General features: G+C 42.5%; 1 protein-coding gene across 1 annotated transcript in view; it reads left to right on the top strand.

The window, feature by feature from the left end:
• The window catches only part of LOC109470373 (CUB and sushi domain-containing protein 1-like), a 34,123-nt gene extending 17,360 nt beyond the window's left edge, over nucleotides 1–16,763 (top strand). Inside the window, exons 5-17 of the mRNA XM_019769309.1 lie at nucleotides 306–485; nucleotides 590–766; nucleotides 2,765–2,935; nucleotides 3,397–3,534; nucleotides 4,254–4,520; nucleotides 10,667–10,854; nucleotides 11,286–11,461; nucleotides 12,935–13,037; nucleotides 13,793–13,932; nucleotides 14,253–14,361; nucleotides 15,370–15,568; nucleotides 15,980–16,117; nucleotides 16,699–16,763. Of these exons, the coding sequence (XP_019624868.1) occupies nucleotides 306–485; nucleotides 590–766; nucleotides 2,765–2,935; nucleotides 3,397–3,534; nucleotides 4,254–4,520; nucleotides 10,667–10,854; nucleotides 11,286–11,461; nucleotides 12,935–13,037; nucleotides 13,793–13,932; nucleotides 14,253–14,361; nucleotides 15,370–15,568; nucleotides 15,980–16,117; nucleotides 16,699–16,763 (2,051 nt within the window). The remainder of the gene's footprint in view (nucleotides 1–305; nucleotides 486–589; nucleotides 767–2,764; nucleotides 2,936–3,396; nucleotides 3,535–4,253; nucleotides 4,521–10,666; nucleotides 10,855–11,285; nucleotides 11,462–12,934; nucleotides 13,038–13,792; nucleotides 13,933–14,252; nucleotides 14,362–15,369; nucleotides 15,569–15,979; nucleotides 16,118–16,698) is intronic.
• The last annotated feature ends 1,943 nt before the right edge of the window (nucleotides 16,764–18,706 follow it).

Genomic DNA, 18,706 nt, shown 5'->3' with positions numbered 1-18,706 from the left:
CGCCGCACGGCGGTGGCGGAGGTTGTTTACACGCTAAAAAAAATCTGTCGCACAAAACGCACAGTGCGGCGCCGCGCGTCGTCTTACGCCCAACACGTGTAAACCGGGCCTAGTCAGAGGTCTTCCAAATGTAAGCCGAATCAAGTCGGTTGGTGTTCGGAAACGAATTCAGGGGAAGGTCGTGAATGTGTGACAAGGGCTTTACGAAGCGAAGTAATCAATATACGAATGTATTTTTAAAAAGTAATAGCCCTTCAGCCAGGTCATGAACATGTAAAATACCAACATGAATATCCGTGTTCCAGCCCGGGAGTGTTATGACGAGCCATGGGTTCCCTTGCACGGTTCAAGAATCGGCTCCGACCCGTTCCTCTACCAGGATGTGGTTCACTTCACCTGTGACCCAGGGTACGAGCTAGTAGGTGAGCCAAGCGCAGAGTGTCAAGCAGACGGCGAATGGACTAGTATTGAGCCCACATGTAGAGGTAAGGCGTAGTGTCTTTTATGTGCAAACAACTTTTAGATACAAAGATTACTACTATTTGAAAATGAATTGATAATTGATAATGCCCATCTCTTCAAATTTCAGCCGTTCAGTGTGCAGTGCCCAGACCTCCGCAAAACGGTGACGTCTATGTTGACCAAGCACCCACATACAACTCTGAGGCCAGGTTCTGGTGTGACCCAGGTTTCACACTTGGAGGTGAGAGTACCATTACCTGCCAGGCTGACGGCACTTGGAGTGGCGATGCTCCGGTTTGCACAGGTAAGACTTGATGTGTTGCAAGTGCAAAAAACGTAAATATTTGGCTTGTGCTTATGAGGTAATATCCACCAGAATGTTTATGTTAATGTTTACAGGAGGAAAACATATTGGTTTTGCTCTGTTTGGCCGTTTTTTACCTCTGCACGAATGCCAGGACTCGAGCCGCCGCCGATGGATGGACGTCTTCCTTTTCAAACAAATAAATCAATTGCCTGACCCAGCCAGCTGTCACCATGATAGCTGGTGCTGTCAGACAGCCTGTGGTTGCATTATCTAGCGAGTTGCAGGACAGAGTTGGAGGGACAAGTTACAGAGGCTGATACTCAATATGTATATCAATGTGTTTGAGTTGTAAGTAGAGCACAAGATTGTTGGACTCGACCACGTGAAGGTAGACATTATCAATTTTGAATTGTTATCTACGTTAAAACTCTATTTATGGCTACACCACTATTGTAGTCACATTGTTTTTTCTTCGCGTTTCTTCTCCTTCGTCGTCGTCTGCCATTTCTTTCAATGGATTCAATTTCTTCGTTTTGGGGCTAAATAACCTGAAATTTGGTATGGAGGTACAGTGTGCAAATACTACCAGGCTCGTTTTTTTTTATACAGGCTTTTAGAATGGTTTTATTTGAGCCTTTTGGCTGCATTATGGAAAATGTATTATTGCAGTGTGTTACCGTATTTGGGTATGACTCATGGCATGCAGAGCAATGGCATGCAGAGCAAGCAACCAATAGGCATGCAGGTTTCCTCAATTCTTCTTGCTGATTGGCTGTTGGGATTTTTAACTCAACACCTGTACAAAGTCATTCCACATTGACAGTATGGACTCAAGTGTTTGGTAGGTACAGCACAGGCCACGAAATACGCATCAATTTCGCGGGTCGTTCTGCGGGAGAGTGCAGGACGTCCTGCACTCTCCCACAATATGCAAAAATGTAGGGCATAGCTATCTAACTTTAGTCACTTCATACTATAATTATATCAATGTAAAGCATTGTTTTCCTTTGTGTTTCTCCTTCTTTCCCTGCCATGTCGTAAAATTTGGTGAAGCCATCCGCTAGATTTGCTCCAAAGCAAATGTCGGCCTTTCTTATTACTCATGGGTTACCTTTAAAGCGACGGCATTAAGAAAAGCTTTCTTGGTAAGGTACAGTCATGAGTGCATACCTTGGTGTCACTTTTGTTACAGACACCGATGGCTGCTCTAATAACCCTCCTTGTCACTCCATGGCTACTTGTAAAGACATCATCGCACCTGCTGAGGGATTTACGTGCACATGTAAGCTAGGATATGAGGGTGATGGATACAGATACATATCTTCAACCGGATGTACAGGTACATGTCCTACCTTAAGGTCTAGGGGGAATATTGTGTTTCCGGCTTCTAGACCAACTCGTGCAAAACCCCTCGAACTTTTTTGGTCGACCGCTGGCAAAGCACATAAAAATTTCGATTTGCCGTACGTATGAATTACAATCCCCCAAAAACGATATTCACGAATTTTCAGAGGGGAGTTTGCATTGGGCAAGGAAGTACCTGTCCCTTTTCAACAGGTATACGGACGAAAGGATCTTGGAGACTATGGATTTTTTGCAAGACTAAAATTGGTCGATACACATTTCTATAAATAATGACGTACAATTCATCACATTATTACGAGTGACAGAGATCCTCGACCACTATGTATATTGATACCTAATGTATATTAATAGTACAACCTGTGACCCTCAACATATGTGAAAATTATCAAGGACAAGGCTTTCAAATATGTATAGTCAAACTTTCTTTCATTAGTCTCTGTTGGCACCGGTAATCTGATCCATAAAAATAACCAAAATGTACGTTGGATTTGTTTCAATGCCCTGATGATACACGTACAACTGTCGAGTCTGTGTCCTCTATGTATACTTTCGTTTGAAAACATAGACGCAGTTATATTAATAAGGACCTTTAAAACGTCACCGTTAAATGTTTTTTTTTTAATTATGTAGCCGTGCAGTGCCCCCAGCCAACCTCTCCAGACAATGGCGATATGTCCGGATCTTATTCCTACCCGGAAGAGGTTACGTTCACCTGTAATGCGGGATATCAACTTGTAGGTGCCCAAACCGTCACGTGCCGCCATGACCGCACCTGGAGTGACAGCTTTCCTACTTGTACAGGTAGGACATGTCATCGTGTTTTCATGTGCGAGAGAAGTAAATAAAATTATTCATTATATAACTGATATTCTGAATATTTTGAATAACGCAATCAGTATGATATTGTCACATATTGTCCCACATTAGCACATTTGAATCAGTATTTTATACTTTAGTCATCTAAAACTGCAGAAACAAGCCCCAAGATTAGTCCTTTTTTTCTAGGTGGTACCCTAAAAAATCAATCCAGGTCCTTTCAGTAACCGTTTTTCGTCAGAATTTTCGGCATTTGTACTCTATGAATGCCAATATACATTGGGACAGTGTTGTTTCAACTCAGTGTGTATATTCCAATCCCTAAAAACTGCACTGGCTGCCTTTAAGGTATGCTTGTCGAATGTCGGATTTTACGCATTTTCAGGCTCTCGTTTAGGGGCTAACTTATTAGCCAAATGACCATCTTGTCCAATCCTTTCTTACAGACATTAATGGCTGCTCTCCGAACCCGTGTCACCCCAAAGCTACCTGTGAAGACGTCACTGCTCCGGGGACGGGCGCCACGTGTACATGTGAGAATGGGTTTATGGGGGACGGAGTCATAGATGGAACCGGATGTACAGGTAAAAAGAAAAGCCTTATTCTGCTTTTTATTGCTTTATTCTTTATCATATTTCTAAAACTCTTTCCTTATAGGTCTCACGTTTTCTTTCCAGCAACTGCCTACTATACAAACTCAGGAAGCCCCAAAAAACAGTAGTTACTTAAGCAACTGGGTCGAACTGTGTGTGTATGTGTGTGTGTGTGTGTGTGACTGTGTGTGCGTGTGTCTGTGTGTGTGTGTGTCTGTGTGTGTGTGTGTGTGTGTGTGTGTGTGTGTGACTGTGTATGTGTGTGTGTGTCTGTGTGTGTGTTTGTGTGTGTGTGTGACTGTGTGTGCGTGTGACTGTGTGTGTGTGCTTGTGTGTCTGCGTGTGTGTGTGTGTGTGTATGTGTGTGTACACGTGTGTGTGTGTGTCTGTGTTTGTGTGACTGTGTGTGTGTGTGTGTACACGGGTGTGTGTGTGTGTGTGTGTGTGTGTGTGTGTGTGTGTGTGTGTGTGTGTGTGTGTGTGTGTGTGTGTGTGTGTGTGTGTGTGTGTGTGTGTGTGAACAAAGCCAACTGTTGCAAACAACTTCAGCATCAGGCCAATTAACTCTTGGAACAGTCTCCCCGCGGATGTTGTAGCAGCCGAAACCGTCATCCCTTAAGGACCAAGCTAAATAGGGTAAATTTTAAGCATAAAAGGTAATACTCCTGACGATATGAAATGATAAAATATGATACGCAATATTGCTACAGTGCAGCTTCCTCTGACGTTTACCGAGGTTGCGTTGGACCACGTCACCATGTCCTGGACTGTCCCTGATGACCTGACCATCATGAGGTATCACGTCCGCTACGAACACGCCGGAGGCTTCTACGAGGACCTCTCTCCCCCACCGGCACCGGACAACACCACAGTAACGGTTAGCGGACTGTGGGCAGACACGGAGTACACATTCACGGTCACATCATTCGGAGAAGGTGGTGAGGAAAATGGACGAGGCAGTGGGACTAAAACCACAGGTTAGTTCTACTACTACTACACTACTACTACACTACTACTACTACTACTACTACTACTACTACTACTACTACTACTACTACTATTACTACCACTACTACTACTATTACTAATAATAATAATCATTAATGATTATAGCATTACTAGCAAAGAGTCTTTATGCTTACTACCACATGTCTGTTTATATTGACAGGCAAAGTATTATCGAAACCAGTATGTGAGAAAGAGGCAGTTTCCTTTACCAGGCTTTTCGACATTACAATAAATCAATAAATGTAACATTGTTACAGACTATTACTACTAAGACAAAGCTCACCCAATCTGGTACACAGTATGATACATTCCATGAATTTTTGTCATATCCAACTACCATATCTGCTTACTTAGGTCAATTTAAGTACACTTTATTCCATAAGCGAGACCATATTATCAATACATGACCATATTGTAACTCATATACTGTTTGGACAGTAGTTTGTAGTAAGTAATGTAATATTAGTTTTGGTGTATTCCTGCCACACTTTGTACCATTGTCGAGCGATAAAGTTCATTTATATTGATATCCTAATAATGACGATCTTGCGATGTAGTGTTTTCTGTATTACATATTTGCACGTGTCTAAGAATTTGAACAACTGCATATGTACATTTGTTCAAATGTTGATTGTCAAGACCAACGCAATTTAGTTTTACGCATTGCCTTGTATTTGTTGAATCTGAATCACCACGCCGGAGCACAGCGTCACTTTCCGCATGTCTTGGGGCATTATGTTACCTTAATGCTATCTTAATATAAAACATGTTCACAAGAATAAATCGATAGCTTTAATGTAGACTATATTACAGAACATAACCTTTTCTAACATATTCTTATTTCACGATTGCATCTGCCTACTTGCCTGACTTACTGCAAAGAAAAAAAAATAAAATTGCAGCCTGTGCTCATATTGTAGTCAAGAATCTCTGTTGCATATTGTTACATGCTAGAGAAAATTGCCAGTACATGTGTAGGTCTATACCCTCCCCTGATGAGTAACGGTTAAGCCCGGAATGGAATATCGAGGTCAGGAAGGCATTCCAGAGGGGAGAGGGGTAGTCTGTCAAGGCATTCTGAGAAGGGAGCCCTGGTGCAAGGGTGTGGAAAATAAAGGCTGTGGAACCTTGACTTTGGTGTGTGTCCAACTGTTCTTGGAGATTTAAGAGGAACCTGTAACATTGGCGTTGTCGGCAGGACAGTTGGTCAGGAAGCGCCAGAGGAGGTTGTAGCAGAAATCAGTGGACTTTGTGCTGATCGTGCAAAGTTGGAAGCTGAGGTTGGAGACCAGACGTCCACAGGACCCGTACAGAATCAGGGCACGTGGGAGCCAGAGAAGAAGGCTGTGACCAGCGGAGACCAGCGGACTTTGTGCGGATACAACGGCAAAGATCGCGGATTGGTGCTTCACGGGGCGGTCAGTGGAAGCGGGGGAAGCGAGAGGAGAGTCCAGGAGGGAATTCCAGGAGAAGACGGGACGCTGTGGAGCCCAGCAGTGTTGTATTACCCCCGTCACATTGTCGACGAGCTTCGGCCGTATTTGTCAATCGCCGAATGATCGGCCGATTTTGAGATCGACCGACGATCGCGCGTATTTTTGGCTTGAAAATCGTCGCGGTCACATTGTGCGAGGCTCGGGCGATCGCTTGGGAAAACATCTATGATAATGAAGTCCCTATGACATGGCAAGCAGATGAAGCAATGCCAGTGGATCCACCTAAAAATGAAAAGTTTGGCCAATTTTTATGTTTGACCTGTCGTATTATTTTTTTAGCAAAGTAATGGAGCGGACTGGCAGAATAAAATAGAAATATAAACAGGAATTCTGTGAAAGATTCAACTCAAATACTACCACAAGAGCCACAAATTTACACTACCGTCTGGTTAACACAACGACCACCTTTTTAACCAGACAGGAGTCGGCCGAAGCTCGTTCGACACACGGGCGTACGTCGCCCGAGTTACGGTCGACGATCTATCGATGCTCGCACGATTCAAAATCTTGTTATACACGCGCACCTGAACAAAGCTAATAACATATATTGTTCTAAAACTTTGCCTGTATACTTCTGTCTAAAATAGTATGAATCTTCCGGTAAACAAGCCATTCAATGTCAACAAAGTAGACAGAGGTAAAAAGACTCATGCAATATAAACTTCAACTAGGAAGTAATATCTATCACATGACGTTCTTGTGGGCACCCTAAGAAAAAAGTCAACTCCATTCCAGAATGAACAAGTGTAAACGTCAATTTATTATACAGCCATCTGAAATAAGGGCACACACCTCCTAAAGGGACAAGAGTAAAGAATTTCATGTGCGTTCAATAAGCTGAGGTCAAAATCTGGGCATTTGGCCTTATATAGTTAAAACCTCATCATCTTTTTAAAGTGATTTTGTTTATTAAACAAAAGGACAAAAAGGACGATTTTGTCTATTTTTATCCTTTCTCGTAAATATAACGTTAACAATCAATGGGACGTTGCTTCTGCAAACTTTACACAGTATACTGTCAATGCAATCTCAAATAAATGTCACAGGTGCTGAATAAATAATAACTTCACAGGAGCTCGGCCGAGGCTCGTAGAACCTTCGTCCGACACTGGCACCAAGCTCGCTCGAAGCACGCACGAGTTTAAAAACTTTGCGCAAGTCGGGCGAGGTACGAAAGAGGGTCGTCCGAACATTTCGCGAAGCTCGCGCGAGGGTCGACCGTATTCAGCGACCGTCGCCCGATTTTCAAAGACGAAATACGGCCGAGACTCGTGGGATGTACGTCCGAATATCGGTCGACTCTCGGCCGCACAGGGACGAGCTACGGGCGAGCTACGCGCGAGCTGGAAACGAGCTCTGCGACCTCAAAAATCGCCGGCGACTAGTCGCTTATGTTAAGAACACGTTTCGCGTGTCAGCGACCTTCGGCCGACTCCAAAAAATCGCCGGCGATCCCGAAAATTCGCGCGATGCTCGACGGAACATCGGGCGTACTACGGCCGTAACTGTCGTTTAGAGCTCGCCAACTAGTCGGCCGATCGATTTACGCGCAATGTGACGGGGGTATATGGACGCTTTCCGGAGATTGACGACTCGAGGAGGAGTGAGCAGCGGGACTGTCTTAAAGGATTCATGTACTGAACTGTAGGAACTATCATATGATTGAGGACAGTGGCAGAGAGAGAGCAGACTGAAGCAGCTGGTAACGGTGTATTTTCGTTGTTCTGTTGACCTGTTGCGAGTTTCTAGAGCTTAGTAGAAGTCTGTATCTCCTAGATGTGTATTTTCTAGAAGTCTTGTGTAGTTTTGTGAGGTTACTCTGCTTAGGAATGTGCTTTTGATGGATGGGGTCAGGAGTTGTTGACAGATAGCTACCGCTAGGGCTAGTCCAGTATTGCACTCTAGAGTAGGGTTTCACCGATCACATCTGGTCCCACTTTTATCAGAGACAGAGACTTTTATCAGGGATAGTGCATTGATTGCAGGGACCGTTCATTGACTGTGGCTAGGGGGTGGTGTACCTGTGTCAGCCATGGATAAGCTAATCGAACAAGGCAAGGAGATGGGCTTGGAGGGGGAAAACCTCCTGAAGTTTGTGATGGCCCAGCAGGCTATAGAAAGAGATGAACGGGCCAAGGAAAGAGAGGCTCAGAGGGAGAATGAGGCTAAGGAGAAAGCGGCTCAAAGAAGACATGAGCTGGAGATGGAAGAGCTGAAGGTACGGCAGGCGGAAATCGAGTACCATAAGGCCAAGAAAGAAGGTGCAGGAGACGTCAAGGCTAAGACGCCGAGACTACCCAGCTTCATGGAAGGTGAAGAAATAGATGGGTACCTCTTGAGGTTTGAGAGGTTTGCCCGTGCCAACCACTGGGCGGAAGACACGTGGGCGTCTCTACTGAGTGCCCTACTAACAGGGAAAGCACTAGACGTATACAGCAGGCTGTCTGACGCTGAGGCGCAAGATTATGACAAGGTAAAGGAAGCCATTCTAAAGAGGTACGAGCTTACCGAAGATGGGTTCCGCAAGAAGTTCAGGTCGGAAATTCCTCAGGAAGGGGAAGGGCCTGATCAGTATATCGTGCGTTTATCCAGCTACCTCAACAGGTGGATCGAGCTGTCAGGAACTTCAAAAACGTTCGAGGGAGTTTGTGACCTGATCATCCAGGAACAATTCCTAGATCTGTGCCCGACGGATTTGGCGATACACCTCCGGGAGAGGAAACCAGAGTCCCTAGAGGAGTTAGGGAAGATGAGCGAGCAGTACCTGATGGCACATGGCCGCGGTCTGTTTGAAGGAGTCCGTCCACGCAACTCATCAAGCTCTGAGGGTGAGCCTGTCAGGAAGAGCGGTCAAGGTGGCTCCGGGGAGCCTGGGGGAGGCTTCCGTAAGACCTGTTACCACTGTCGTGAAACAGGGCATGTGAAAGCTGATTGCCCTAGTTTGGGGAAAGGGTTCTCCAAGAAGAATGTGGTGGCACAGAGTATGTTCGCGCAGGGAGCAGACAAGCCCTGGGACGCGGATGGAAACTTGGCGGAAGATAGCAAGTACCGCAGCAGTGGAGCTGTGAACGGCCAGCAAGTACAGGTGTACAGGGACACTGGGAGCTCCAGGACCTTTGTCAACAAGAAGTTGGTGCCGAGGAAGTCATACACAGAAGATGTCATCAAAGTCAGACTGGCCAATGGGGCTGTTGACAGCGTGCCTACAGCCAGAGTTGAGCTGGAAGTGGATGGTAACGCGAGAGAGGTAGAAGTAGGGGTGATGAACACGCCCTACCCGGTGTTGCTAGGCAACGACTACGGGGCGGCCTGCGTCGGAAGTAGGGCAGGTCCGGTGACCACTCGGGAGATCAAGAGTGAGTTGGGGGAGGACAAGAGGCACCTTGGGCGTGGTGAGAAGATGGAGTCAGCGGTACCACGATATCAGATTCCAGCGAGACGCCAGCAAGGTGGCCAAGTCGCGTATCCTCCGAAAGCAGAAGTGAAGAGCGAGAGTAACACAGTAAAACAAAGGATACAGAAGCTCATGGAGGAGGATCCGGTTTACCGGAGGGGTCGGCTGCGTTGGTTGCAGAGGCAGCACCAACTAAAGAAGGCGGCAGGGAAACGCACCAAGCAGGAGTATGGTGTGAAATAAGTTTCAGAGCATGCCATGGCTGACCAGGTGAAGTACCGGAGTAGAAGTGTATTGTAACAGAGTAGTGTTTTAAGGTAGCTGACTCCCCTGTTAGTAGTAGTAGTAGTTAGCATATTGTCAGATGATGAAACTATATTACACATGTTTATCATCTTGGGGGAGGTGTTACATGCTAGAGAAAATTGCCAGTACATGTGTAGGTCTATACCCTCCCCTGATGAGTAACGGTTAAGCCCGGAATGGAATATCGAGGTCAGGAAGGCATTCCAGAGGGGAGAGGGGTAGTCTGTCTGAGCATTCTGAGAAGGGAGCCCTGGTGCAAGGGTGTGGAAAATAAAGGCTGTGGAACCTTGACTTTGGTGTGTGTCCAACTGTTCTTGGAGATTTAAGAGGAACCTGTAACACATATAAAGGTTCTGATGAATACGCTCTGTGCCCATGCAAACATAAAGGTAGATAACAGTTAACCAAAAAAACCCTTATCTTATGACGATGCTAAACTTTATACCAATACAAAGGGTATACAAAGGATGAAATTTTCAGCAGGACCAATCATATCTGAACATACACCTGCGAGATTTAGTTACAGATTTACATATATAATGGCCTTATTCACGCGAAACTTTACGGACATGCAAGCAATTGATAAAAAAGAGACGGTGGACGATATAAACTCCCTATCACATTCCATCACTTGCTTGCCTCACGTATTCATAACTTAAAGCCTGGTATGAATAAGGAAACGTGTCTGTAACCGTAATTCTTGCAAGTTTACGTTCGGAAGTAATTAATTCTAAATCATCCTAAAGAAGGCGGCAAAAACAATGGCCGTTAAAATTTTATCCTTGTGTACCTTTTTGTTGGTTTAAACGTTAGAATCGTTCTATAATTGCTACCTACACAGATCACTCAATGTGATCACAAACTCACCGACACAGATAAACTTCCATGACAATAACTTTACCCTGTAAATCTGGTACAGCTAAGGTTGTGGTGAACGTGGAGTGCTCCCAGGGGACCATGAAGGTATCCATTCCCTTAGCCGGGCTGCCAAACGTGAACGTGAACGACATGCACCTGCTGGACTCCAAATGTAAAGCTACGGTCGGTCCAACTTACGTGAGCTTGGAGACTGGCCTGAAGGACTGTGGGACTATTGAACAAGTGAGAGTCGAAACTAACAAATGCATAACCTTAAACATAAAATGAACAGAAATAATTCTATTAGGTTGGTATATGATTGAATTCAACTGCTTCAACCCATGCATGTGTGTAAGAACTTTGCTGCTGCTAAAGTACTAAGTGGGGTCGTTTGGTGCAAAAGTGGGGTCGTTTGGTGCAACGGCAGCGTGCGCGACTCGGAATCAAGAGGTCCCGGGTTTGAGTCCTGACATGCCACCGATCTTGTGCCCTTGGGAAAGGCACTTAACGCGTCTTTCCCCACTAGACTCAAGTGAAAATGAGCATTGTCTGTCCAGTATTCGTTTCTATTTGTGGAACAACACCAGCAACAGCTGCCTTTGTTCGGCGTGTATTGCATTGTTGCAATTTCAATAAAATTAAAAAAATAAAGTATTTACGTTAGTTTTATTGTTTTACAGGCAAATATGGAAAATGACAAGTTCATCTTCATGAACGAGGCCATTGCTGATCCAGTAACTCTTGCGAATGGAGCCGTAAGGGGAACCAGCTTTAGAAGGAGGTTCCAATGTGAGTTCCACCGTCAGTTCGTCATCTCACAGGGAAGAGAGGTCATGTACAACATCCCATCTCCCAGGTAGGACTTTTTTGTGACCTTACTAGTCCCAACATACAGCAAATATACATAAATTATGCACAAATTTAATCTGATGGAAAGGCCCAAGTAGGCACAAAGCTAACTTGAAGTTCCAATTAAACCATAGTGAAACAAGAGTTCCACGATCTCATGCCTTCGCCAAATGATGTTTACAAGGATTATATCAGTTGATCATATTCTTCACCTAATGACAGCCTTATCTTAATAAAAAGGCTATTATAACACTTCCTCATAAATTATGCAAATGAGGTCATGATTTGAATAAATTATGTTTATTGATGTTCGCCTTCACTCAACTTCCAAATGTGGCAAGTCTGACATTCCCAGCAATTACAATTATGAAATTATACAAATTTCCAATTAATTATGCAGATTAGGTCTTAATTTACATAATCTATATCCTCAGACTTTTTTTTTTTCGTTATCAATTACATGTCACAAGTATTTCATAGTCCTATTATTGTACAAAGTAGATTTATAGAATTTCCTCATTAATTATGCAAATTAGCTCCTGATTTGCATTATTGTCATCTGATTATGTCAAGCATCACTTCAGCTACCTACAAACCAAAAATCACGACAATCCGTCAACCGGTTCTTGAGTTATCCTCCTTCGAAAATGTTTCAACAAATGTTCCTGCAGTTCCAGGACAAGCCGCTAGGAGGCCCAGAGTCACTTCTTCCCATGTCACTTCTTCCCTACCCCAAGAGCTATCTACCAACCAAAATTCGTGACCCTATCATGTCTAGATCGCGAGATATCAAAACCGGAAGTTCTGCTGCAGTACCAACAAAAGCCGCCAGGGGGCCCAAAATCTAATCATTCCTAGGTCTCATCAAGACCTACCCACATACCAAGTTTCATGACAATGCATAGTGAGCTTTTTTAGTTATGCTGTTCACTTCACAAACGGACAAACGGACAGACGGACAAAAGCTACTGAAAACATAAACTTCTTGGTGAAGGTAATTATGTTAGAACCATTCCTCGTTAGCTAACGTGGATGGTTGGGGTAAAAAAGTGTTCAAATAATATGTTTTTCTAAAACGTTCTTCAAAATGCTAACAAACGGTATGAGCTTGTGACCACTAATGTTAACTACCTTTTACCATTCCTTTGCATGTGTGTAAGCCGCTAGGAAGTTCGAAACTGTCCTTTGTCTTAAGAGCACCTACCCACATGCCATATGTCGTATGGATCAGTTGGTAACTTCTCCAGTTATGCCGTCAAGACAAACACAAAAGGCACCGGGGATATACCTTTCTTGGCAAAGGTAATAAATATGACTACCAACATGCTCACACATACATGAACACCAATCGAGAAAATTGTTCCAATCTTATGTACCATTCTTCACACACAATTTAAATATACTTTAATACTTTTGTGTGTGACTTCTTGTCAAGTTTGTCTTGACTTCTGATTCTAAACATTACTTGAATGTTTTTCAGTGTGGAAATCGTGGACGCAGATGACGTCTTGACCTTCAACCTGAACATGTTCACTTCTGAAGATTTTAGCACTATGTACGACTCCTCTGACTTTCCTCTGCGGGTAAGCAGCTTTTTTCTTCATCTATGTCAAGATTAGCATTTATATTTTTCAGATATATTTTTCTTACCTACAACACCATGCGCCTTCTATTACATTTAACATTCTAACATTATCTACCATATTCCTTTCAACATGCTGAATGCTGAATGCCAGACCAACTTTTATTTGAATAGACACTTTCCTATCTATCTGAGTTAGTAGAAGTCATTAGGAAGCAGTTTAAACTGTAATTTCCAACACAAAAGATTTGACTTACCCAAATTTTCGAGTGTGCAACTCCAGTCTTGTCAAGGTATAAGCAATCCACCGCTTCCGTGACTTCAAGTTATGCAGATGACACACGTGACTCGTCGTGCAGTGACAGTGGATTTTAAGTTGCCGAGATATAGAATCGCCTGGACACCATTTCTGTGGTCTCCTTGGATAAAGTAAGAATCTATGACCACAACCAGCACGACGCCATCTACATCTCAACAAAGATGGAGGGGGGGGGGCACACAAACTTTCTGCAACTTACGATCCACTGCTCACCGAATCACGTGTGTCATCTGCATAACGTGACGTCACAGAAGCGGTGGATTGCTCATTTTTTGACAAAGACTGGAGTGACACACACACTAGAAAATTTGGGTACGTCCAATTCTTATGTTGGAAATGTCAGTTTAAACTGCTTCATAAGAACACTTTCCTCCTACATGGAATACAATGGGGTGTAACATGCATATGTTCATCTTCTGGTTTAACATTATGCATAGATGACACCCTCTGACCGCCTGCACTTCGGACTGAGTCTGGACTCATCCCTTAATGTCCTGGAGCTGTTCGCCCTCCACTGTGCCGCAACACCAACCACAGACCCGAACTCTGATCCAAAAGTCAGCATTATTCAAGACGGGTTCGTATCTTAGTTTTGTGTTTCAGATTTCAGAGTCTGAACCAGACGTCTCTCACCATGGTAACTGGTGATGGGTTACATAAGTGACATGCAAAACTGAGTTTAAGAAGGGGCTGTATGGTCACCATATATATGAATGTGTTTGAGTAAGAATAAAGAACACACAAAGCAGTAGTTTGTTAAGCTGGTTCATATAAAAGTAAACATAATGCATTTACTTTGCGAATGTTACGTTTCTAGTGCAAATTATAAATCCTCTCGAACGAAATGTACTTGTTTATTGAGACATGTCGAATTTCTTTTCTCGTCTTCTGGTGCAGTTGCCTGGTGGACCCGACCTTATTAATGGACAGCACCCGTTCGAACGACATGGCCATGTACTTCTCTGTCGATGCCTTCACTATTCCCAACGCTGATGATTCTCGTCTGGTAATTAAAAACAAAAAAAATCCAAGATTCCAGTAATATATAATGTTTAATGTTCACAATGGCTGCCGACAATCGCAGACATGAGATAAACAAACATTTTACCAGTAACGCTACTTACACTTCATTTTTCATGTTTATTTATTTATTCAGGGTCACCATGTTGGCGGTTTTCAAAGCTCCCTGCATAAAACATACATGATATGATATGATATGATAAAAGGAAAGGTATAAACTAACTTAAGTGCAATCATACAAATTTTGAAAAACACAAGAAACTAATAAAGTACAGAAACGAAACTAAATGAATATGGCAAATGATGTAAACAAGGAACTGAATTTGCATCTCAATGTTTATGAGGAAAACCCCGTCTTGTATTAAGCTAACGAAAGGGTATGCCACCTCGTATGGGGCGGTATAACCCCGACCAATTCGGTCGACCGATGATGATGATGATGAAAAATCAATAACAATGATAAAAAGCAACTTAAAAGATTGGTGATATTACAGTTATTATTCATAATACAGGCTTGAAAATACCTTCTGAAAGAGGTGTGGTATAGACCATTAGCCATGGATTACAGCTGTTATCCAGCAAGACAACAGGGTACTATATCCTTTAAAAACTGAAGTCAATGGCACCTATATAAATATATATGGTGCATTTACACCATAATCAGCTATCATGTGTTTTGTAGCTCAGAGTTGTTGTTGAAATTACCTCCTAAACTAGCCTCCTTAGGTCTCACAAGGGCCCCATTCCCACCAGGGTAAAGTTGTCCGGATCGGCCCGAATTGATTCACTTTGATCCAGCTTCGAGCCGAATCAAGCCGAATCGAACCGGATTTGGAGCATCACCACTATGATAAATTTTACCGGATCGATTCGGTTAGCTATTTATCTCAATCCGGATTATTTTTACAGTAGTGGGAATGGAGCCTGTGCGTCCTCTGAGCATGAGATACTCTGTCCATACGACACTTCACCAATGCTCTAAGTTCTCTTCCAGGTGTACTTCCATTGCACCATGCTGGTCTGTTTAAAGGACGATCCCGACTCGCGGTGCAATGGCGGATGTGTCCCCTCCTCCCGGCGCAAGCGGGCTCTGACAGACTCTCGCGAGATCCGAGTCCGCCGCGAGAGCATCAGTGAGCGCAAGGCGAACATCTCTCAGGGACCAATCATTGTTGAGGAGACCCAAGAAGCAGGTATTAGGGATTCAAGCGATTCAACTGTCTTGCTTGTCTTAATCAATTCCAAAGCCAGCTATTTTTTGTATTCTGCTAATTTGTAAGTTTGATAAAGATGTACCTAGCTCCCGAGTTGATCAAGAAGAAATCGACCTGTCACAAATTTCTTTTCATCGTATCTCCTTTTTATGATACTTCAGAACCTAATCATTCTGTTCGTGTGTGTTGAAATTAGTGCATATAAACTAATGATATAGATGGATAGGTAGATGGATAGATGGATAGATATTAGATAGGCACGTAACAATAAATGTACACCTATGTACATATATTTATACATTTCATACATTTCTATACGTTTTCCTTTCATTTGGAACCGCTGGAATACATATTAGACTGCTATTATGACGTTGTGTACTTTTTCCCCAGGCACCGCCTTCCCCACCATAGGCGTTGCCATGGGGACAGTAGGTGGCTTCTTAGGCGTATTGCTCCTTGTTGCTGCCTTGGGTCGGGGGAGGAAGAAGCGTCATCAGAACATCGAAGAAATGGCCGGACGTCGTATCGGTACGAAAAGCCTGTCATCTTTTAAAATACATGTTTTCAAACAAGTGTTATTTTATGCTATAACGTACAGTTAGGCCTCAGCAAGTAATTTTTATGGATGACATCAGCGCGAGCAATATTTAGTTGAAATTTTGTTGCCCTCTGACAGGCAAAGATGTCTGTTGCCATGCCGGAACGTGGATGGCAGATAACTATGGAGACAAGAAAAGGCTCTGGCTTATTGTTTTGTCTTTTACTTTGATGCAGTAATGCATTTCATTCCTTTTTGTGTGATCTTACTGAATCAAAACCATTTGTACAATGATCAAAAGCTTCTATTTTAGTGACAATGGATGTTGTAATAGTTGGCAGTAAACTTAGCACTATATACTAGTACATGTTGGTATCATTTCTTGTTTAAGAATGTTCATGATGTGAAAAATTGAAAATGTAGGGATCTTTTTTTGGGGGGCGCCTTGTTTTTTTTCGCCCAATGGCATTAGATTTGGAGTCTGCGGAGGATGTCATCCATACTATTTACTTGCTGTGGCCTTACAAACATTAATAATTTATCCCATTTACATAGAATATCTTTTTTACAGACCTTGACACCAACTCGTTCCTGTCATGGAGCCAGATGCATAGATGGGGACCAAGACCTCAGTAGACATCCTGCGTGTCATGCTGTTGAAGATATATGTATGGCAATATGGGTCTCAGAATCTATTCTGTTCTTTGCATTTCTTTCTTTCTTTGTTTCATTCTTTTTCTTTTTCTTTTGTTTCGTTCTTAAATTTCAATCTGTCTTAAATTCATTTTTAAATCTTTCTTTCTTTTTTTTGTCTTTCTTAAATTCTTTTTCGTTTTTGTTTTGTTTCGTTCTTAAATTTCAATCTTTCTTAAATTCATTTTGATATGTTTTTTTTTCTTTCTTTCTTAAATTCCTTTTTTTTCTTTCTCTTGCAGCATGCAAGAAGAAAGAGAAAAAATTAAACCTCAGTGGAGTATATAACGTGTGATGATCACAATGACTACGGAAAATTTCAAAAATAACATTAACAGTAATGTTAACAGCAACGCTGCAAAAGAAGATTGGTGATTTTCACAATCATAATTCACAATATAGGTCACTCCCTCCTTGCTGAAAGTAGCGTGGTATAGTTCCAGCTGCTGTGCAACAGACAAGCAAACAAACAAACAAACAAACAGGTCAGCAACCCTTTCATCACACTCCTGCTTTCTATGAAAAAGTAAACACCTACGTTTGAATGAAAAAAAAACAACGGTATTCGGCATACACTTTCACAACAGCCACTTTCACACAGTTACATGTACAAAAAAAACACAATCTGGACCCCAATACCTACCGGATACTACAGGAACCAAAGAAATCCGTCCAAACCACCGTGAGTTACAGCTGCAAAGACACAAACACTTACACTAGGGATAGTTCCTTTCCAGAAGTTAATAAAGTTGAGGGCCGAACACGGACCTTACGTGCTCCTTTACCAGATTTGTCACTTCTCCGCGCTAACAAAAGTAATTACTCTCTCTGTGTCGTTTGGGGAAATTCGTTACACTTCACAATTGGTATGTAATGCGAGAAAATGAATGTGGAGTTACATTCAATAGAAATACAATAGAGCAAATCGTGAATTTGAAATAATTAGATGGACTTAAAAAAAGGTACAAAGTCGGCTGACTGCTAACAGAATTAGAAGGAGTTGATGTCAACATAAAATAGTAATCTTATGGTCTCTATGGTTTATGTTTAACAGGGCACTAGAAAAATAACCACATCATAAAAAAATATTACATGGGAGATGGTACCATAACTGCAACCACAGCGTGACAAACGTGGCGGCGAACACATTCAACATGGTGAAATAATTTATTAATAATGGACAGCACTGCATTGTGCTAGAATTTGGGCATAAAAAATTAAATATGTCCAAACTAGATTTCCACGATTTCAAACCTTCGCCAAATTAGGTTTACTCAACGGTTGTCGAGTTATGCTTTTAAGATCCTCATTTGCCTGAATATCATGAATTATGAAATATATTCATGAAATATATCATATTCTCCATTTAATGACAGTCTTATATCAACAAAGAAGGTTATGGTAGCATTTCCTTATAAATTATACAAATAAGGTGCTCATTTTGATATAGAAAGGAGGAAATCCCTATCAGTTGCAACTGTGGAATTACAGCATTTTCCCATTGATTATGCAAATTAGGTCTTCATTTACATAACTGACCTCTACTGATGTTCCCTTTGTTCTCCCTTTGTACCAAGTTTGATCAGTCCTATCTTGGTACGCAGTAGATTTATATAATTTCCTTATTAATTATGCAAATGCATAATTGTCATTTAATTTTGTTCAGCATCACCTAAGCTACCTACGTGTACATATAAAAAATCACGACGATTCCTCAACTGGTCCTCGAGTTATATCCCCTGAAACACTTCTCAACAAATGCAGTGTCAGATGATAGGAGGCCAAACTCACGGCACTTAGCAAAAATGCTATCTTCAATGCAAAATTCGTGACCATAGGATGTTCAAATCTTGAGATATAAAAACCGAGAGTTCCGCTCCAGTACC

The sequence above is a fragment of the Branchiostoma belcheri genome, unplaced genomic scaffold, assembly GCF_001625305.1.
Source record: "Branchiostoma belcheri isolate BF01 breed outbred unplaced genomic scaffold, Haploidv18h27 scaffold221, whole genome shotgun sequence".
In the NCBI taxonomy this organism is placed as follows: Eukaryota; Metazoa; Chordata; class Leptocardii; order Amphioxiformes; family Branchiostomatidae; genus Branchiostoma; species Branchiostoma belcheri.
The sequence above is the reverse complement of the archived record's forward strand: the minus strand, read 5'-3'. Positions and strand labels throughout refer to the sequence as shown.